A 23,444-nucleotide genomic window follows, 5' to 3' on the forward strand; every position below is an offset into this window, starting at 1 on the left:
AACAACATAATTGTCATATGTTACAGATTTTAATTGGTTAATTTATAGAAACAGTAAAGTAGCTTACAATAAAAAGGCGCCAGATTATAGGTCTAATAAAAATAAATTAAAAAACAAATAGAGACTCACTTATCAATCGATAGTTAACATTTAACCTTCACAAAAATCAATAATATTGTGTAAAGCTATTTAGAAATTGAAACATTTTTTAAATAGGTATAGGCTATATTTATATACATGAACTTACATGATTATAATTTTGTAACTATACGCTTGAGTTCTACTATCCCAGGGCCACTGCACCTGTGTGCCGTCTTTAAATGACGCTCACGCAGGTACCTTGCGTCATGCGCAGAGGCGGAAACGCGGAAGCAACATTCCACGTCACTTGAGGTGGATTTAGCGCGAGCGAGGGAAGATTCCGACAGGAGAATTAAGCGCTTTGACGTGAAACTCGCCGGATGTGATGCCACGAGCGTTTTGGCTTTACGCTCAAACTGACAGCGACCAGAATATCTGCGGGTTGTAAACTGAGGATTCGTCTCAAGGTAATGTTTGTGTGCGGAGCCTGTACTGCGGTCAGAGCGCTTGCAGCAGGCGGCTGCTGAATGTCGCTGTTTTATTGGATATTCAGTGTTTCCTGACGCCGTGTGTCCATCAGTGCAGATGATATGATGGCTATATATATAATAATAGGTCTGCATTTCGCAATTGCTGAGTCTAAAATCATAGCGAGTTACCTAAATAGGAAACATTTAAAGTGCTACGATTCCCAAATATGATAAACGCGTGAATGATGCCCAAAAATTCTGTTTAGAGAGGCAGCTCACATCAGCTTGTTATGGGCCCTTTTTGCTTTGATTGACTGATCATCGTACTTAATGGATATTCTTGCTTTCTTGGCATCGTTTCTCAGATATTATGTCAGTTAAACTACTTATTTTATTTTTGCTATAGCGTGTAACGCCTCTAAATAAATGTGATGCACCTGTCTCCACACAACCTTGATTATTATAGGTTGTGTGCCACTATTATTATTATTTATTTATTATTATTATAAAAGTTCACTGAATTGGTGTGTTGTTTATTACATTGTCATGATGATTATGTTACGTATCTAAAAATAATTAAGTGTGCTCTAGTCTTTGTCATTACCCATTAAAACACATCATGTCAATCAAGCTAAGTAATGCTGTCAAGGGTGTATCTCCAACTGTCACTACTGTGTTATGGGGTGTGTACATGTTTAGTAAATTTGTCAGGAGGAACACCTTTACTGACATACTGTGATTTTCAGTATAGGACAATACTGGCAGTAGGTCAGTACAGTGTGCTTAATGCGCTGTAGGCTAATTAATTGTGCTTAGCAAACAGTAATGTAGCCCTGCTGGATTTTTCCCTTGTGAATCTAAATCATTGTGTCTAGGGTGGGACATTTTTGCCTACCAGACACAGTGAATGCAGAACATTACCAGCCATTAAAAAAGTTTTGTGTTTTGCTGTTGTGTTTTGGAATCCATTTTAGGTTAGCCATAAAGTTGTGCTATTTTACCTGTGTGTTTACCTTTGTCATAATTTACTCACCCTCAAGTTGTTCCAAACCTGTATAAATTTCTTTGTTCTGTTGAACACAAAGGAAGATATTTTGAAGAATGTGGGAAACTAAACAGTTTTGGGGCACCATTGACTTCCATAGTATTTTTTTTTTTTCCTACTATCGAAGTCAATGGTGCCCCAAAGCGGCCTGGTTATAAACATTCTTCAAAATATCTTCCTTTGTGTTCAGCAGAACAAAGAAATTTATACAGATTTGGAACAACTTGAAGGTGAGTAAATGATGACAGAATTTTCATTTTTGGGTGAACTATCCTTTTAAAGTGCAGGGTGGCCAATATAACACACTATTTACTGTTAAGACAATTCTGCTCTGAGAAACCAGCAGCACTGAAGATCATATGCCTTGCCAACTTTCCATGCACCTGTTCATCAATCTATAAACAAATTGGCTAGTTCATCAAGAACTAGTTTTTATTTCTAAACAACAGAATTTATGTCAAATGAGACATATTGCCTGCCATATTGGCTGCCTGGTAAAGAATCCAGAATTACCTAAATTATTTGGCTGGTGGTAACTTTCAATCCTGATTGTGTCTGATTATTCAGGCCATCATGCTAATGCTGATTGTGTCCTCTTTTTTTGTCTGTAGAGTGTCTGATTTGGTGCTCGATCTTCATGGGCGAATCAGGGACACGGCGCTCCACCCTGGTCTCCAGGCTTCCCATCTTCAGACGCAGTGTGCGAAAGAGACAGGACTCGCTTCCCTCCTCGCCCTCCTCCGGTGGTGTCGGCAATGGCGTCCACACTTCCTCTCCCTCCAGCACGAACTCCAGCTCCAGCAGCACGGGTAAACGCCGCAGCCTGTTCCGTACTCCGTCACTCAGCTTCCACAGCAAGAGGAACAGCGACCCGACCCAGCTCAGCCTGGACAATCGCAGCGAGGAGTCTGAAGTCGTCTTTCGAGACAGTTGCATTTCAAAGACGCGACATTCGTTCGGATTCGGTGGACACAAGAAGAAGATCCCCCGATCTCAGACAGAAAACCTTGAGAAAGTGTCGACCAATCGCAGCATGTTCATTAACTGCATCAGCTCACGGACGAATGAGGGAGATGATTCAGGGTTCCTCGATGACGTGAGCAGCAAGAGGTCTTCCAAGCATAAGAAGATGCTGCCCAAGTCCTTCTCAGCTCACCAACGGTTTTCCAAGAACTCGTCCAATGTCCCAGACCAGGGTAAAGGTCAGGATATTGGAGAAGAGCCTCCTAAAACTGGTACCCCAGGCTCCTGGCCTGGAGAATTGGCTGAGAGTTCTCTACAGTCACCCATGATCTCAGAAGACCGCACCACGGCAATCACACCATCCGATTTTGTTCACGTCACCGAAGACTCTGTCTCGGAAGTGGATGCTTTGCCGGGCCCCAGTCCAGCTGCTCCACCCGAAACCTTCAGCCAAGCTGTTTCTACCTCGCAGGTGTCCATCACCCCAGCCCAGGACACCACGGAAAAGCCCTTACTGCCAGATACCAGCCACACAGCCAACACACAGTGCGAGAGCACAACTGCTCATACGGAACCAGTAACGCTGCAGACGGTGAAAGAGTTGAACCCTATCACTAATCCTAATACAAACGCTAACCCTGACCAGTCAGAGGCCAGTGAGATTGAACAAGTTCCAGAATTGAGTGAGGACAGCAGCTCCAATCCAGACACCCGTGAGAGGTGGTCCAGGAATGCTCTTCTCATCCAACAGGCAGGAAGGTCATCGGGCCTGAGCAAACTGGAGACCAGGCCAAGTCACCTGAGAAAGCCACACACAGGTAATGTCAGCAAACTCAGTTGCTGTTTTGTTCTCTTTTAAGAAAGTTTTAGAGAAAGTATTTTTAGGACAGAAGTTCTGAGGGAAATTATTTACATACTTGTTCCATGACAAAAACAAGTTAATCTTTGATCTTTAAACCGGTTCCACTAATCTACAAGATTTCATGTTAAGATATTATGACCTTGGGGCTTCCTAGACAACTTTCTGCTTCCAAAAAGATTATAAAGTGCTCCTCTGATGAGGCCATGGGTTTTGAAAAGCTGTCAGCTTAAAAAATTTGGAAAATAAAAAATGACTGAAAAGCGTAAGGTTAGGGTACTACTGGTAGCCAAAAAGTTGTTCCCTGTCATTAAACTGGTTTTAAACCAAATTAATTGTCTTCACGATTGTTGGTAGAATATCATCTTATACATGGCTACTTTCTAAATAAATAGAAAATGGGCGTGAAATATTGCTGTGACTTGAAATGTATTTATTATAAGAGAAGGGACCACAGAGAGATATGAGATACATGAATCTAGCACAGCTATATGTAGAAATTTAGTTGTTGCAGCAACTGTCAAATATACATTGTTTCCGTGTGTATACAAAATATTTAAACACAAAATGCCATGATTGGCCAATCAGCATGAAGTATTCCAGAGAGCTGTGTAATATGCTAATTGAGAAGTAGGTTACTGCTGGAGAGATATTAAACATCAGAGACAATAAATGGCTTGTTATTCATTATATTATCATATTTGTGATTTAAAAAATGACATTTAAGCCCTCATGTATTGAGCTGTAAATGCACTGCATAACATGTAGCCTTAAACTGAATGTGTAATTGATCTTCACATTTCTGAGAACTACTGAAAGCTTAAACTATTATTTTTATACACGCACACAAAAACTGGGAAACATTCCCCCCATTGAAACAATGTATTATGCTTCAGTTTGGCTGCATTTTTCTCAAGACCCATGATTTCTCTTTCGTAAATTATAGTTTTACGTTGCGAGTGCTTTCACTCCAGAGTGCCTGTGGCTTATAAGGTTTATGGGAAGCTAACCAGCTCCACTGTATTGAATTTCCTTTTGGGGTGACTTGATATTGGCTTTACTACAGATCCTCTTGCAGGAGAGAGTGAACTCTACACTCAGTGTGTTCATTTACAATTATTGGCTTGGGGTGATTCATTAATATTCATGTCAATGATTAAGCTGTTTTTAAGGTTATTAGGATGTTTTAGTCATACTCGCTTGGTTTTTATAGGAGGAAAGATGTCTGGAAGTCTGTTGTTACCATGTTGACAGCAGATTATTTTGGTTCTTTTGGTTTAATTTAGATTTGCTAGAAATTGTAGTTTGTGTTTTGCATATATTGTTTCCTTGTGAATACAATATATGTACAGTATTCAGTATTATTGTGTCTTTTCTCCAGTTTTTGTTGTGTCTGTGTAGGTTTTGGGCTTTCACTGAATTATATTACTGTATTTTCTTTCCAGTGTTTATTTGTGTCAATAGGATCCAGGCTTTTTAGTGATACTGACTGTACTAAAACAAAACTATTGATGCTTTGCTGGACTGTTTTACCTATCCATGTTGTTTAGCTTTTGCTGTCTTGTTTAAGAGATAAACTAAATTCATTTTATGTAAATGTGGTGCAGTGGGTGAGTTGTAGTTTGTGCCCCAGGCTTAGGCTAACACTTCTTTTTTGTATATCTAATATTTTTGCTAGATGCATTACGTATTCTTCAGATTGACCTACAGCCTAATTGAGATCTATACATACAAGAAGATACTGTAGATATTTTAATCAGTCGGAGGAAGCTTGGTATCAAGGTGGTTTTCATATTTATTTATTTTTCCACTGGATTTGAATATTGTTTTCCATATAAATGCAATTCACATCATGTGCAGTTTAAAGCCATTTATAAGTATTTTATGTAACACTTTATAATAACCCAAATATATAAAATGTATATCTTAAATATATAAATATATATCTTATATTCACTACTGTTCAAAAATTAGTAAAAAAGTTGGATGGTAAGTGTTTTTTTTTTTTTTTTTTTTTTTATATATATATTTATGAAAGAAGTCTCTCTAATGCTGACCAAAGCTGCATTTATTTGATTAAAAATACAGTAAAAGCTTTAATGTTGTGAAATAGTATTAGTACAATTTTTAAAATTCATGTTTTCTGTTTTAATATATTTTAAAACTGAATTTTCAGCAGCTATTAATTCAGCCTGTCTGTCACATGATCCTTCAGAAATCATTCTAATATGCTGATTTGATGCTCAAGAAAATTTTGTAACATTATAAATGCATTTACTGTCACATTTTGATCAGTTTAATGCATTATTGCTGAAAAAAGCTTAGCAAAAGTATTAAAAACAAACTTTTGAATGTTACAGTGTTTATTATGTAGAGACTAGTCTCAGCCTCAGACGTCATGCCCACGGACCGTTGACTGAACGTCTGATGCATATGGCTCACTTTACTGGAAACACTTCAGGATTTTTGAATTCTACAGGATGTCTGGGAGACGTGCGTGTCGAATTCTTTAACGGTCTGCCTGGAAACAAATACCATGACGCAAAACCCCCTTGTGGAAGAACAACGCCGTCGTGTTTACAACCGTGACAATGAGCGGGATCAGCTATATGAAGCATGTGAAGTTCGTGGCTCCATTGTTGCAGTAAACTTGCACAACGTTCTTGAATGAATAATTTATTAGATGCACACCAGTCTGTTATTGTAGGGACATCAACTTTACATTTTCATGCCCCTAAACATGATGCGGAACAAAACAAACTGTGATTGGTTGTCAAACATCCTCTTGTGCGCTCCTTGGCCACTGAAAGCTGAGACAGAGTCCAGACCTTCTGCCGTCAGTCTGAAGGTCTGGCTACGCGAGATTATGGTTCTTGGTTATATACTTCTAATGTAAGATTATGCCAAACTAGCTGATATGGTGTTTTATTGAGAATTTCACCTTTTTTAAACAAGATCAATTATTTGGTACTAAGTTTTTACGGTTACACCACATTGACATTTTTGCAATCAATCCCCAAATATTCTCTCAAAATTGATTAAAACCAGAAATTTTAGACTTGGTCCTCAAAAAAGAGAATGTATGCAAGTAATTTGCTAATTTATTTTGCAATTTTTACCCTTTTAAATTTAATTAAACTATATGGACACAAAAAAATGAGCGTCACGTCATTGACCAAGATATGGTTCTTGGTTATATACTTCTAATATAAAATATGCCAGGCCTTAAATTTGAAGCTATGTTAACTACTCATTTATTAAGCGTTATATAATGTTGGTTATGTGTCTACTAGGGCTGTGAATCTTTGGGTAGATAGCGAATCGATTCGATTCATGATTCATAGGTTTTCGATTAAATTCAAAAATGATTTTTGCAAATTACAACGATTCAATTTGAGACGATTCACAATAAAATTCGATGCAATTCGATTACGGATTATTTCAGTGTTGTGTTAATGTTCATTAATGTTTTTTTTTCAGCAGTTTCCTTTGTACATTCGGTTTAACGAAATTAAGTTAAATTTCAATTATCATTTAACAGAACTGTGCATTATGCATTTTAGACACTTATATTGTGTTTGCTCTTTCCATGCAATAAATGTGCATCCTTGAATAGGCCTAAGTGTTTTTTTTTTTTTCTTTCTTCAACTGCTCAGGTATTGTCAATGCTATGACCCATTTCTTTAAAACATTGGAATTTTGTCTTATAGAAAATAACGGTGATGTTTCCACGCAATGAAAATGTAACAAGGTTTAACGTTCAGCGAAGGAGGCAGAAACCGGCGAACGATTAACAGACTTTAATAATAAAATAAACACAAAGCTAAAGGAAAAGCGGCAGCCCCTCATGTACGACTGGTCTCCTCCTGGCCTCCTTTCTCGTCCTTTACTGTCATTGCTTCTCCTTTTATTCTTCTGAAGCTCCTCCGTGAGATGCGAGACCGGTGTGGCGCGCAGGTGATGCTCATTATCAGTCACGCCACCGGCCTCACTCCATTCTCACGGCCCTCCGCCTGCTTGCCACAGAGAGCATTTTATTTCAGCAGTAGTGGCCACACAATGAATTGGCAGCTTTATCAATGGTTTGAGCGGTTTGACTTGAGATTAGATCTGCTAATGTGATAGCAGTGGCCATTCCGAGGAGAGATTAAACAATGAGAGCTATGTACGGGGCACAATCACAATCCAGTGAAAGGCAGTAAAGAATCCAGCTCATATCTTTGAGGCAGAGCTTTGAGGGCATGATCTATTAAATCACTGTTACGTAACATTTTCATTTCTGTATGTGATGTTGCTTAGTGCTGTGTTGTGCATGTGTTTTTGTTTTGTTTCCTGGTTTTCTTCTCTCGTCTGTCTCCTCTAATAGCACCTGTTAGAGTGCACAGGTGCAGTGAGTTACGGTCATCAGAGGCCGTGTGGTGGTAGTGTTCCTGCGGAGCATATTTAAGTTATCTGGAAGTTCATTCCACAAGTTCTCTTCTCCCAGCTCAAATGATAAATTGAGTTTGTGTTGTAAACTCATGCTCTGTGTGTTCCATATCAAGTAAACATTGACTATTTTGTTTTGTGTACAAGTTTGCTAGTCTTCCTGCTTACTGTACAGAGACCCATGTAGGAAGGAGGGTGCCTGTTTATTTTTCCAGTTTTTCTCCTGTTTTGTGGTTAGCCAGGGAGGTAAGATTATGTTGATTATTTTGTCCTTTTCAATGTGTAGGTAAGAGGTTAAACTAGTTAGATGACTTCTTTTGTTTATTGTTTTGGCTTTTCCTCCTCCCGAAGCTTTTCGTTGGTCCCCTAGTCAAGTTATGTCTAAATAAAACTATGCTTTAATTGTATCCCCTGACCTTAGGTTTTTTTTTTTTTTTCTTTTCTTGTGCAGTCAAGTTTCTGAGTGGGAGATGAGACTCCGGGCAGCTCTGCTTGCGGGGTTGAAGTGCTCTACTTTCTAAACCCGTGCTTTACTTTCCAAATTCCTTGTGCGAGTTTAAAAGAGAGCTGTGTTTGAGCTGCTTTGTCAGATGTAACATTCACGCATGTAGTAATTTCATGTTTATATATTTGAATCGCTATCAAATTGCGATTAATTCGATTCTTAGCATTTTAAATTGAGTATTGATTAAAACGATGAATGATTCAAAAATCAGTTTCAAGATCAATGCATATGTGTCGTCAGGATCGATACATCAAGGAAACAAGTGAATCGTTACACCCCTAGTGCCTACTAATAAGAGTTATAGTAAATGATGATGTATTGTCATCGGTATTGTACACTTTCCAGAACTGCTTCATAACTCAGAACTTTCGGCCAAGTAGCTCTTTGTTTTGATGGATATGATGATTGCCGTCTCTAATCTATGTGTTGTATCCTTCACAGTGTCTATGTGCAGCAGCGTGAGCCCATATCATGAGGTGATGCGCTTGGAGAGACGTCTAAGGTCGGCCTCTGAGGGCGCAGGAGGACCCAGACTTCACCTCAACCTCAGGGATCCTCACTGCATGGAGGGCAACACTTTATCCAAGCAGAGAACCAGTTCCTCATCTTCTAAACTGGGCAGCCTGGTAAGTATGAATGTGATTCCACTGCTCAAAATCACATTTTTAAAAAAATTAGTAGTAGTTGAATTGGTCTATTTGATCTAAATGTGTGTCTTTGAAAACCAGCGATGTAGACTCTCACTGCGTCTTCCGAGGGATTAAATTCCCACCCAGCGATATAATCGCAGTGCTTAATTAAACAGACAGATCCTCTCACACCATTTTACCCAGCAGGTCAGCAGGGCCAGTATCCATTGGCCACTTTCCCTGGACTTTCATGCGACCATGTAGAGTGCCTCTAAAATGTATTCAACGGTCTGAATGTTCATGTTATGTTGTGCAAAATTGATCTTTAAAGGTATACTATGCAGAATTTTCTAAAAATAAAAAAGTATAGACTGAAGCAAACATAAACCCTGTCAATCATTACTTATGATACAACAGAAGTGTGTGGTGGTGTTTATATCTATAGAGACACTGCCCTGTGCCTGTATCTTCTTATTTTCTTCTTGAATTGCTGTGCTTGGGACGTTTCTGGGCTGTAGTCTTGGCCAATGATTGTACTGCCTTCAGACAATAACAATGCGCTGTGCAGCTGAGGGCGGGACTTTATCGTCTGTGTCTGAAGCTCTGGGAGCTAATTCTATCTCAACACGAAAACAATTCTCTAATGTTGCTATTGCCTTATAGACTGCATTCTGTGACTCAAAAGATTGCTAGGCATTGTAGTTACGTTTTTATGATGACACATAATTATTGTTTATTAGCAAGCTACACTGACAGCCAGTCATTTAACTATTAGCATACCTGTTCGTTCATACACGCGTCACACACACACAAGCAAAAATGCTATTTATGCGTGATAAACACAATATTTGAAAAAATATTTGGAAAATACATCACTTATCTTCCCACATTGTGGCAATATTGTGGCAGAACTTGGACCTGAAGAAAAAAAAAAACAATTGAATCAACTCTGAGAAGTATTTTAAAAAGCCCAAAGCAGGAGATGGATATAAGAACATTTTCAAGTCATTGAATATGCTGTGAAGTAGTTAAATCAATAATTACAAAATGAAAAAGTATGGCACTGCTGTGAATCTACCTAGAACAGACTTTCCCTTAAAAAACTGAGCGACCATGCGAGAAGTCTTGTGTGATCCTTCATTGTAACCTAATAACTTGGTCTCATGGATTCTCATTCAAAAGTTCAGACAGTTTGAATAGAAATGCTGTGGTTGTAAAACATATAGTTCACAGTGTCCAACAGTTTGAACCTTTTTTCTACAGCAAGTTTATTAAAGCCACCATTTGTTTATTAAAAGCAGACTCCAGAAAAATCCTGCCCATTAATCTCTCCACAAGACCTCACAATAAACCTGTGGATTATGCATAATAACATGAACATTGCTCACAGCAGGCCAGCAAGTCCAACAGATATTGTGTTGAAGTTTGTTGAATGCGGTGGAGAACAAGCCTGTAGTGGTGGGGTTTTCAATGAGAACAAATACTCTAACTGTTAGTATGCTGAAGTACAGCAAACTTTTTCAATAAATTTTATATTCAAATATTTAAAAAAAACAATTCTGAAACCATTAACTAGTTGGTTATTAGATGTCTAATAGGATACTTGACCATACTGGCCCATGTCTATTCACTTGAAAAAGGTAGCTTGCTACTTTAAAATAGGGATATCCCAATCAATTTAAAATAAAAAAGTATTTTTCTGTTTTTAATAAATTTTGAAATGTAATGTATTCATTGATGGCAAAGCTGAATTTTCAGCAGCCATTACTCCAGTCTTCAGTGTCACATGATCCTTCAATCATTCTTATATGCTGATTTTTTTTTTTTTTTTTGGTAAAAGAACAGTAATACAAATATTGTTTCCAGGATTATTTGATGAATAGAATGTTCAAAAGAACAGCATTTATTTAAAATGGAAATCTTTTGTAATGTTATAAATGTCTTTACTGTCACTTTTGATCAGTTGAATGTGTCCTTGCTTAATAAATGAAAAGGTTCAACAAACAAACAAACAAAAAAACTTACTGACCCCAAACTTTTGAATGGTAATGTAGTTACATTAGAACTGACTATTTTTAGCTGGTGTCGGTCATTGGTGTTATAGGGCTAGAAGATAAATCAGAACAATTAAGCTTCAGTGAGCTTTTATGTTGCATAGACAAAACCCTTACAGGAAAATGTTGTTTCTGTCAGTAACATAAAACAATTGCTCATACTTTTGGCTAGTTCCTACAAAGTCATAAAGCCTTTGTTTTGTTTCTGAATAATGTAGTCTGCACCTGCACAGCTTGAGGCCAAACTAATTGCTCTTGTTTTCTAGCGCAGTGGAGGAAAACGCCACATCCTGTGTTATTGTTCTTTAATGCTTGCTAAGGTGCCACTACTAATTTGTCATCAAATCATGTGCTGTGCAAAATTTGTGAGAGAAGTTTACCTTCACTGTGGCTGTGGGCTGACCTGACCTTTTCATTTACATTTTCCTGTTTGCCAGTAGTTCTTGGACGATTGTCTGATCATGGGTTTGCCAACAAACATCGGAAATCTTTGGGAACATGCTGCATGTTTTGGGTGACTTTGAGGATCCTGTTTCTTGTATTTTCGATGCTGTGCCAGATAAAGATAAAGAGATATATAAGTCCGCATTTTAATTGCAGGATGAGACGGATTTGTTGAAGGAAAATCTCCTCCTACGGTGCAATCGCTCTGCAATCGACGGCTTCAGTCAAAGTTCAGAGAAAGTGCAGCGTTTTGCTTTGTGCTCGCTGCATGGAAGAATGAACATTGTATTCTGTGATGTCCGATTTGCGAATGAATGAGTTGGTCCTTTTTAATGAATCTGTCTCGATCCATGTTCTAAACTCACAAGTTATTTGTATGAAATATGAATTGGTCTAATAACTGACACACACACTGATACGTGAGTCATTTTCAAAATCAATTTAAGCATGAATAAGTGAGTTTTTTTTGTTTTGTTTTTTAATTCATGTCAAAATGTTCTAATGTTCTGTGTTCTATGTTCTGTTTAAAGCCAGTTGCTACATACTGATTTTTTTATTTTAAGTCATGATATCCCCATTTGTTGAGTTGCTAACTCTTTTTTTTTTTTTTTTTTTTTTTTTTTTTTTTTTAATGAGGCAGACACGCATAACTTTTCTGAGTAAACGGACATGCTGGAAAAGGAAGTGTTCCATTGTCACAGTGAAAATTTGTGGTCATGCTTACTGCTCTCAAGGGAAGCATGCCATTTACTGCTCTTCTAATGTTCTTCAAACATTAACATTTGAGGAACTACAGTAGTTTCCAATTTCTGTAATCTTTGGCCAGCATGCTTGTAAATCTCAAGTGTTGTTCTGTAATTTAGCTTTGCCTTCTGCAGCTTCATTTGCATCAAGATGGTACTTGTTTGATACAGCCTAATTGATTTAGCTTGCAATCAGCCTTCAAAGGTATAGCAGAAGACTTTGGTCTTTCTGATGAATAAACTGTACTGGAGTGTGTTTCCCAAAAGCATTGGTAGCTAACTATGGTCTGTTACCAGCATAGTTCAAAGATTTTTTTGTTTCTTGAAACCATAGTCCTAACGAACATTGCCAAACAGCACACAAAGTTGTGTGGTTGGAACTGCAGCTTTCGACCTGTGGTTAGAAGCATAGTTTCTTGTTAGTATGACGTGGACTTGCATAGATTATGCTCCCCCTTAAGACAAGTCATTTCACTCGGTTGCCATCTTTGAAACGCCTCTCGGGCATTCAAGTGCAGCTCCTATCTCTTTGAATGGGGAAACATCAAATTCTCCAAAACGGTTTGCCAAGCTTTCGATTAAATTTCATATTTGAAATCACCAACAAAATCTGCCAACATCTGTCTCATAAATTTTGTTTCTAAACGCTCAAATCATGACAAAAAACTGTATTTTTCCAAGCTGGATCAAGCTAATGCGCATGCGCAGTCCTAAATGCACGTCTCTTGTGCCTCATTTCTGAGGCGCGCGTCTGACTGTTTCTATAGGAACCAGAGCTTCTAACGACCACTGCATGTGACGCGATGACTTTACCAATCGCCGATTGGCTCTTTAGAAAGCGGGACTTATTCCGCCATATCGCGCGTTGCACTTTCTCCCATTCAAAACAATACGAGTGACGCATCTTGTGTTATTCTATAGTTTTGGCCACATGCAGTACATTCTGTATCTTTCAATCCAAATATATACAAATTCCATTCTACGACATTGTTTTTGAAGAGTGCACATGTGCGTACATACCCTAGTATGGCGGGGGAACACCGGAGTTATGTAAGAGGGAATTTGCGATTGAATTAAACATCTGAAAATAAAGCAAAACAACGGAGAACAAAAATAGCGAAGTAGTCTTCAGGTGCCATGTTTGTTTTTACAGCAATAATTTGAAATTAATTAGATCTAGAACTGATTAATTAGTAGGCGTTATTATGTCACCACCTGTGTGACGTCGTAAACAAACTATATTGTTGAACTAACGTGGTTCGAATGAGGAATGTGAGACAGAGTTACTATGTTTTCGGGAAACAGACATGAAAAACATCAGCAAATAAAGAAAACATCTTCATCAATTTGACAACACATGTGCTGCAAAAGTTCACAACGCACCCAAAGACAAAACACGCTGCAAATATGCACAACACAACCAAATACAAAAACGCGCTGCAAATATGCACAACACAACCAAATACAAAAACGCGAATACTCACAATGCACATACGACCAGGGTGTTCAAATAAACAACAACAACAACAAAAAAAAAAACCCTCACCTTTCAGGCCATTGCTACACCACTGAAGAGTAAACACTGAAAAATAAGCGGTCCCAGCCAGGTTCGTCACTTGTTGGTGTATTCTCAGGGGGGCTTGTGTGAATTTATTATTATATATATATATATATATATTATATATTATTTATTATTTAGCAAATTGTGAATCGTTGTCCATCATTTTGCGAGGAATTGTTGATAAAGACAAATGTCACGTTGCGTTTTAAATCATGAAGGCGCTAGAGTTATGCTGGTGAAGAAGTCTCAAATCCCAGTCAATTATTCACTGCAGAAAGTGAAACTAAAAACTGAGCGATGAGAGCTCTACTTCAACATGTTATAATAATGTCAACCCTATTTTTTTTTTTTTATATTTCTCTTGTGGCCCATACGTAGTGAAAAAAAAAAAAAGAGAATATAGGCTATTTTGCGTTAAACAAGTTGTTTTTTTTAATGAGGAGTTAGCTAATAACATCTTATTGCAGCGCGTCGGTTATGTGGTGATGCGCTATGAAATAAACGTAGCTTATAATTATCATCATTATCGTCATAATTCAGATCATAGCAGGGGGGCTTGAGATTGCAGGGCCTGGTCTGTGCTATTTGCAGCGCATTTCTATATTTGGTTGTGTTGTGAACTTTTGCAGCGCGTTTCTGTATTTGGTTGTTTTGTGAACTTTTGCAGCATGTGTGTTGTCAAAATGATGAAGATGTTTTCTTTATTTGCTGGTGTTTTTTCTATTTGCATGTGTTTTCTTAATTTGCAGGGCATTGAGCTCTCTCAGCCACCGTAGAAAACAGCGATAACGGCATTTACCTGTTGTCTGCAGGGTTGTGTTCTTTTTCCGCCTCGATGATATGTAATACTGAAAGTTGTCATAAGAGATTTTGTCTCTTAGCCCCACTTTTTGCTCTTTCAGTTGCGTAAATTATGCGTTTACATTCCAACTCTGTTATCACGAAACCCACGACACACAACAAACACCGCTCCGATCACGGCATCCTCCATCCACCAGTTTTTAGTGTTCGTAAATAAAGAGCTTAAAGACGCCACTGCCGGCCGCTTCACAGTTCCTGTTCCCGGTGTGAATGCAGCCAGGAAAATGACCCGGGGGTGAAATTAGTTCTCGGGGAACTATCCTAGTGGCTAGTTCCTAAAACTGAGTTCCTAGAACTATTCGGTGTGAAAGCCCCTATGGTTGAATATAGCATGTACACGTCCATAAACGATAATCAGTATTAACATGTAAATATACAAACACAATCAAATCACTTCTGTGTAAAGTGTCACTTAAACAATGAATAAATTCAAGATGCTCATACGTCAGTTAATTAATTTGATAAACACGTGATTTGATGAACCTTGTTGAAGCCATGACACAACACATTGAGTCTTGGTGCTCATGTTGGAAAAATAGGTTTGAATCTCTCACATCATGTCTCAATATCATTCTGTTCGAATGTCTCCTTAAATAGTGTTTTTATGTATTCTTTTTTTAAAAGTGATTTCTGAAATACCAAGGGGGAAAAGTTGTTTACATTGGCATTGAACTGTTTTGACCTTTTTGTCAAGGGCCGCAGGATATTTCATTAATGAGTAAAGCATGTTTTCTCCTGACACTGACATGAAAAGATCAGAAAAATCAATCTGAACATCGGGAGATAGAGAGTGAGTCACACCAAATGTCAGCTCTCTGACACCTTCTCAATCCCTTAGAAATAAACGCTTGAAAAAAAAAAAAAAAGACCATCTCATCATCTTTTTTTTTTTTTTTTTTCTTTTTTTCATGCGGCCATTTTTATCGAGCACTGGCAGTTTTTGTCCTTTGTGCTTCTGTTGTCAGTGTCTGTGTCTATGGGTATTGATCTCGTTGATTGAGAATGCTTACATGATTATGCACAAAAATAACATTTATGTTCAACAAGGACATTTATGAACCATGACACGGTTCTTCTTTAATATATGTAGAACATGTCTGAACAGGTTGCCGATTAAGACCGTTCACTTCATCAGAATTACACTCTTACTGAGATTGTTACAGTAGTGATGTATTATGTTAATTTTGTCATTTGGCATCGTAATATTTCACAGAGGTAAAGGCCACACCATTTCATATCCTGAGAGTCTTAATTAAGTGCCCAGTGACCCTTTAATTTCTAGCAAAGTCACAGTTAACACACTTTTCTGTTCTGATGCACTATCCAGTCCTTTGTTCTGTCCTGCTTAATTAGCCACAGAGCTGCGCTTCTCCACTTTAATAGGACATAACAGCTGCACTTTTGCCTTTTTGTCTTTTACATACACTTTTAAATAAGATTATCGTCAAATACTCCGTATTAGAGCTTTGCCGTGTCTGGCTTGTTTGCTAGAATAAACAACCTTGCTTTTTTTTTTTAAATCTTAAGATGTTTTCTTCATATTGGGCACAAGATGGCAGTATGACACTTTGAAAAGCAGCACCCGAAGGCCCACTTTGGATTGAGCAATATCCAGGTTTTCTGCTTCTTGAGTGCATAGTGTATTTTTTATTTTATTTTTTTTGGGGTGACATTTAGTCAGATGTGAGGAAGAGTTTCTGTGGAGGTGTCTTTGAATCAGATTAAATGCTCTTTTGTCGTCATGCTTTAACAAACAGACCATGACACGCAGCTAGAGGTTTGGGCTGAATTTAAGAATGTCATTAGTCATTGCTTACTGCAAAATAGATACATTAAATGTCATAACTAGTAAAATACCAATCTTGTATGGGCACTAGGTCTCAACAGTAAGAATTTTTTTTTTTTTTTTGCCTGGTCATTAGATTTTTACTTGCCCTCAACATTTTCACTGGCCTCACCACAAAAAAATAAGATACAGTATGCTTATATTTTTTCACTAAATTATAATAATTATAATTATTTTTTTTTCACTAAATTATATAAATAATAATATTTATCCATTTTTGATAAAAATAAAATATATTTACAATTATAATATTTTTAAATTTATTTTAATCTAAGTTTTGTAAAATTGTTTGTAATTTGCAATAAGAGCTGGAAATAATGCATTCTAAATGTATATGCACTATATTCTGTATAATTAATTACATATATAAATACATTTGTAACTACATCACACCATTTGTTGGAAAAAGATGGCATACAATGTAAAATAAACATTGGACCATCCTCATTGAGAGCCCTCTTAAGCAAAAATGCTATATTTTGACCTTTGCATCATAGTTTTTTTTTTCTTCTCATTTTCCAGGATGTTTTGAATAACCTTGGCTCATCTGAGTTGGATGAAGATGACCTAATGCTGGATCTCGACCTTTCTGATGACCAGCGACCTCACCATGGTATGTTTTTTCCAGACTCCAGTTGCTCTCTCCTTTTACTTCAGACTCTGCAACATGTATTATGGCATTTGTTTCTCATTCATATTCATGCTGTTAAATCTCTGAATATCTTGTTATAGTGATTACACATTCTTATAATAGCTGCATAGCTTGAAGAAATGATTTTTGCCGTAGATAGAAAAAGACAAGACCTTATTACCCCTCCCTGTGCCTCCAACTTTAGCCGAATAAGACTTCAGATTTTAATACCTTGTAAAATATTACACCATAAAGTTATGCATGCATGCAATTGTGGATTAGTCATGTAGTCATCTTAATTTTCCAAATGTTCTGATATTTTTTTCGGGAGGAGTTACATCAGCACATACATCGCTACACGTTAACGTGCACCACAGGCAAAGCCTGTAGACAGATAAACACTGCGGATGTCATTGCTGATATTTGCTAAAGCATATTTTTTGCAAGAGAAGTAAATATTGCAGCGCCTGTGCATGAAGTCATTTTGGCATGAACTTCCTCTAGATCAGTGGTTTCCAGCTGGTTTTGCTTCAGGACCCAAATTACACATTGGACAAGTGGTGACCCGACAAAGTACTGCATTTTGTTTGTTGTACAAAAATGTCTTAAAAATCTAAATAAATCATTTATTTCAAGGAAATAAAGAAAGTTGAAGCTTGCTTTTATCCATAAGCTTTTTTTCCCTTTGATTTGCTATTATAGCCTCACGGGAGGATTCCAGTCAATCCCTTGCATCATGCCTCAACCTGCTGCCCTCACCCCTGGAGGCCTCCATTGACCGGACCCTTGGAAGAGAGCCCAGGGAGCCCCCCCTCAGGTATCTTTTCCTCACTGGAACTTCTCTGCGAACCTTTCAATTTCACAGACACACTGTGAACATTAATGCTTTGACAGGGGGGATAATGTAACATGCCTGCTTTAATAACTCATGAAGGTGTTTACCTTGTTGCAAACCACACAATGATCATCCAATTTCTTAATGAACAAAATAGACTTGCAGAGCTCAACAATAAGGATTTTTCTGCTGGCCCAGTCAGATTTGTAGTTCAGATTGTGACTTACCTGTCAAAGTCTCTTAATCTCTCTAAGGCTGCATTTATTTAAATAATAAGGAAACGAACAAGTTTAAAGCGTAATTTATTCCTGTGATGGCACAGCTGAATTTCCAGCAGCCATTAGTGTTCCTTAAGAAATCATTCTAATATGCTGATTTGCAGCAAAAGTAACATTTCTTACTACTATCAGTAATGAAAAATTGAAACCGTGATTGTTTATAACAGGGATTCTCAAACCTGGCCCTGAAGGGCTGCTGACCTGTGGTGTTTAGCTGAAACCCTGATCAAACTCACCTAACTGATACTCTGAAAGACATGTGGCTGCTTCTGAAATCTCATACTCTCTTGAGTAGGTAGTAGGCACTTATTTTGAATAAGTAATTACTTTGTGACCACTAAAAAAAAGTATGTTCTATGTTGTATGAATGTGTGTATTATGAAGGTAATCCGGATGTACTACATTCGTCATGTTGTCATTATCATGTGACCTACCAGCGTCACTGCCATTCATAAATCCTCTCCTGTGGCCTAATGGGATAGTAAAGTGTCCATTGTATGCACACTTCAGAATCACATCAGAAGTAGGTCATCCAGGTACTTTTTGCCTACTCTTTTATGAGTACTATGAATTCAGACGTACTTCTTTTGTCACATACTGTTTTTCGCCTACTATATAGTAGGGAAGTATGCGATTTCAGATGCAGCCATTGATTAGCTTGTTCAGGTGTCCTTGATTAGGGTTGATTCAGAGCCAGATTTTAGGAACCCTTGTTATTATGCACCTGATCTAGGGGTATAGAGAAAATGCTGTAAAGGGCATAATAAAAAACTGGATTGTGGTAGTGAAATCACAAAAAAGGAATCACTCCGGTCGATAACCAAACAGGTACACAGGAACTAATTAGAGAAAACTGTTAAATTAAGAAATAAGCAATGGAATAAAGAGCATGTCTTCAGGGTGACCAAAGGCTGAAATAACAAACAAAATGAATGTAAAAAAGTAAATGGGATAAATTAAATAACCTAATCAAATACCAAAATAAAATACAGTTGGCTTATCTAACTGCCTATCAAAAACAAAGCACAAACAAGTTTACCAAAATAAAGAGGCAGGACACCCCTACGCTTTGAGAGTTTTTAACATATTTTTTAACATAATTGAACATGATCCACGTGTGTAACAATCTGAACAACTATCGAACATCACAAATTTGACTTTCCACAGCATGCGTCAAAAGACGTGAGAGAGAATGGCCTCGAAGTCACGTAGTGATGTCTGGCTTCACTTTGACAAGATGAATGAAAATACAGTTCAATGCAAGCTGTGCAGCGCCAAGCTTTTATCTTGCGCTGAAAATATCCTTTAAATTCTATTCATAATTAATTTAGCAATAATCATCAGTGATTTTCATACTGTAAAATAACATTTTAGTTGATCAGAAAGTGCAAATTGAATCCAAAATATTGCTGAAATATTACAATAAATAAAAAAATTCCAATAGTGACACTAATGTAGCCTAGATTGTGAATTTGTTGTGCTTTCGTTTCATTGGCTGTGTTTTTTACACTTTCGGTCAAGCTCACGTTTGCATTCGCGAACTTTTTGCAGATAAAATTTGTAATAGCTACATCTGATTAATCTAATATAGGATGCGTTGGGATATCAACATTTATTAGCATGCTGAATGCGCTGCATATCAGTGTTTAGTTTCACGCTCAAATGCAATGCCTGATATCGGAGTTAGGTATTTGAGACGGTCATAATGCTTTTAGATGTTTCTTTTAAAATAAATAAAGAAATAAAAATACTGATGTTATAATAATGCAGCAGTGCTTTTTTCGCCATATTTGTTCAATGGCATAGGCTAATTCGTATGGCTTCGAAAACGAGCAGGCGATTTATGGAATCACTTAATAATGTAGATGAAAATATAGCACCAATCTGCCATAAACATAGCGTTATAATGAGAACATTATAAAAATCTATAGTAAATTCAGCACGTGTTTCAGCGCGCTGTCATGAAAGCGCATCACGGCGGGAGCTCTCTCTCTCTCACTCTCTCTCTCTTTCACTCTTGCTATAGCGCGTAACTTAAAGTTCACTGTCATTTGCATCCTTTTGTGCAGATACCAGTTGTAATGTTACGTCTGTTATGTATCTGAGTTATCTGATTAATATCATAGGATGTGTCATAGAACGGGCTTCAGTTTATTAGCATAAAGTCACTCTTCACCTCAGGCAGCTATTCCTTTTAGACGCTTCTTTATTAATAACATTGCTGCATCGTAATCATAATCTAACAGTGTTCCAATCACATGTTCATGTTTTCATGTCATATTTTTATTTTTAAAATTCATTTAGTCTTCAGATATTTTCATTATCTTCATGACGGCCATGCCCCGCCCCCTGCACATGCCCCGCCCCCGCCCCACCCCCCCAGTACTCGATTACTCGTTTTCAAACCTATCGATGATCGAAATGAAAAATTGCCAAAAATGCCCATCCCTAGTCGTAACGCTATTTTAGAGCATAGAACCACATTTATTTATTTTGACAAAATTTAATGTCTTGCTGAGTAAAGTTAAAAAAAAAACAAAAAAAACTTTTAAATATATTATCTATGTGTCAATAAAAAAAACTAAATTATTTTTATTTAGTGTTATTTTACCTTTATAAATGCTATTTAATATTTAACAAAAATGTTATATATAACAATTAAATTAAATTGTTAGGTTTTTCCCTATTTGCAGTAAGATGTAAATTATATGCACTGGCGCAAAAGGGCAAGTGACGGATCTGAATATCTCTCAGATTGGGCCCAAACCTTTGGGGCATTCTTATTTTTAATCCCTCAAAGTAATAGAAGCCTTGATGTGGTCATAAAATAACAGAAAACAATTAGTCAGCACTGCAGTGTAGCGACATTATTAAATTCATATTTGTTCTAAGTCAGCTCTTTTATTAGAAACATTTAGTACGTTTTATGTTTAGTCCTGTGTAGAGGAAAAGTTCAATCAAAAATGAACTTTGTCAACCTTTACTCGCCCTTGGGTTGTACCAACCTCTGACTTTTTCATCTGTGACACCATTTTTAATATATATATTGTGTTTGACAGGAAAAAAAACTGTGCTTCTAATTATAAGATATGTTACAGATAAAGCCAGAAATCTTGCCTGAAAGTGTGAACAGAAACTTTGACATTTATTATATATAGATTTATTATAGATTTGACGGATTTTGATTAAATGAATTCACAGAGTACCAAGTAAACTACATCGATCGCTAACTAGCATGCCAAGAAACCAAATCATTATCATGTTGACATGAGATTAATTTATACAGTTATGTTCTCAGCGGATGTGAGTCCTACTTCCTCCACTGCTCTGCATCTTGTTCCCTTAACTATCAAACTTTCTCTGATGCATTGACAAGGGCATTGACTGCACCGACAGTTTGTTTGATTTGATAACGTGCTCTCAAACTCTCAGTCTACTCTGACTGGCAGTTTTATCCTTGTGCGTAATGACAGCAGAGTCAGTTCAAAACTGGATGAATCCCATGTGGACACAGAGCAAATTATATTAGCATGGAAATTAGCCTAGAAAATTGAATACATTTCCTGACCTTATAATTATTTGTACAGTTTTTAGAACATGCCCCAAAATAGAGTGGGGTTTATTTTGAAATTATTACAGAATGTACCCAAACCACCACATGCCAACTACTTGTAATAAGTGCTATATTTGTTTTCTAAATAAGTAGAAGATTTACTTTTTAAATGCAACACTGAAGTGCAGAATATTACCTTATATTGCTGAAAGGTTATGAGAAGTACTTTTCCAAACCTACACTATTAAATGACATTTTATAGAGTATTTGAGCTACCGTATGCCTCATAAAAGGCGTGCTGCTTCTAGAAAACGTATTTTCGCCTTGTCAGCAGGTGGTGATTGAATGACCTTGTCTTGATATCTTTGACACACTTTTGAATGAGATTTCTTACTGAGTAGCCCTGCAAGCCAGTTTTATTTTGGTTTATGTTGCATCTGAGGAAGTTCTGTATTTATTTTCTAAATTTATGGCACACCAGGACTGTTCTGTTCTTATCATGTTAAAGATCTCACAATTTGTGCTATGATTGTCTGACCTTGTCTGACCTTTTTCATTGTCAGCCAGGCTAATGCTATTTATGCTGTGCTAACTAATTTCATTAGTAATTATTTGTGACTTGACATGGTGTATTAAGTAAGCAATAAGGTACGAGAGGCTGTGCTGTATTGTGAATAAGTCACGGCTGAAGGGCATTGTTAGGCACAAGGCGAAGCGGACCTTATGGCTTTTATAAAATGGCTACCACACAATACAAATATTAAAGCCAAAAAATATATGTATCAATGAACTTTCATGAAGTAAAATCACTGAAAGCCTTCCTTCCGCCGGGGGAAAAAATAGTCCCTGACCGTGAACAGCAACAGAAGTTACATTATTACACCATTAGATGGCGGCAAAGACTGTCTTTATGAGTGAGTCACTCAGTAGCAAAGACTTTTATATTGAAAAGACAAGATGCAACTGACAAATGCTTTGACTAGGCTGTCAGTCACAGGAAAACCCCTTAACTGTTAAAAGGACAAGCTATTGACCAATCAGAATCAAGGACAGGAACTAACCATTTTATAACAGCATTTAAACTGATAGTTCAACCAAAAAAATGAAAATTCTGTTTATTTACTTACATGTATCACCCATATGTTGTTACTTTTTGTGAGGAAAACAAAAGCAATATTTTGTAGAAAGTACAAAAGTAACAAAAACCACCATAAAACAATGATAGAAGTAGTCCATATGACTTGTACATAATATTTTGAGTTTTCTGAAGCCGTATGATAACATTGTGAGAGAAATAGACTCACATTTAGGGTATTATTTGCTGGAAAACACCACTCAACTTAGTCTCTCACATCTCTTTCTACATGCAATACAGTTTAAAATTCTTTTAGAAAGAAATTAATATTTTTATTAAGAAAGGATGCATTCAGTTGATCAAAAGAGACTTTTTTTTTTTTTTTAATTTATGAATGTCTTTACTGTTTTTAAAAAAAAAAAAAAAAAAAATTCATCAAAGAATCCTGAAAAAATGTATCACATGGTTTCCACAAAAATATTATGCAGCACAACTGTTTTCAACATTCATAATAATAAGAAATGTTTATTGAGCACCAAATCAGCATATTAGAATGATTTCTGAAGCATCATGTGACACTAAA

General features: G+C 36.9%; 1 protein-coding gene across 4 annotated transcripts in view; it reads left to right on the forward strand.

Moving 5' to 3' along the window:
* The first annotated feature begins 363 nt into the window (after positions 1-363).
* ccser1 (coiled-coil serine-rich protein 1) overlaps positions 364-23,444 on the forward strand; it is an 88,953-nt gene continuing 65,872 nt past the window's right edge. For 3 of the 4 annotated variants that reach the window (XM_051901962.1, XM_051901964.1, XM_051901965.1), the window contains exons 1-6: positions 364-548; positions 2,208-3,377; positions 8,793-8,977; positions 17,012-17,102; positions 17,625-17,693; positions 17,823-17,937. In XM_051901962.1, coding sequence (XP_051757922.1) covers positions 2,234-3,377; positions 8,793-8,977; positions 17,012-17,102; positions 17,625-17,693; positions 17,823-17,937 — 1,604 coding nt within the window. In that variant the 5' untranslated portion in view covers positions 364-548; positions 2,208-2,233. The remainder of the gene's footprint in view (positions 549-2,207; positions 3,378-8,792; positions 8,978-17,011; positions 17,103-17,624; positions 17,694-17,822; positions 17,938-23,444) is intronic. The other variant, XM_051901963.1, reaches the window with a different exon arrangement.

This window comes from Ctenopharyngodon idella, chromosome 8 (assembly GCF_019924925.1).
Source record: "Ctenopharyngodon idella isolate HZGC_01 chromosome 8, HZGC01, whole genome shotgun sequence".
NCBI classification, from domain to species: domain Eukaryota; kingdom Metazoa; phylum Chordata; class Actinopteri; order Cypriniformes; family Xenocyprididae; genus Ctenopharyngodon; species Ctenopharyngodon idella.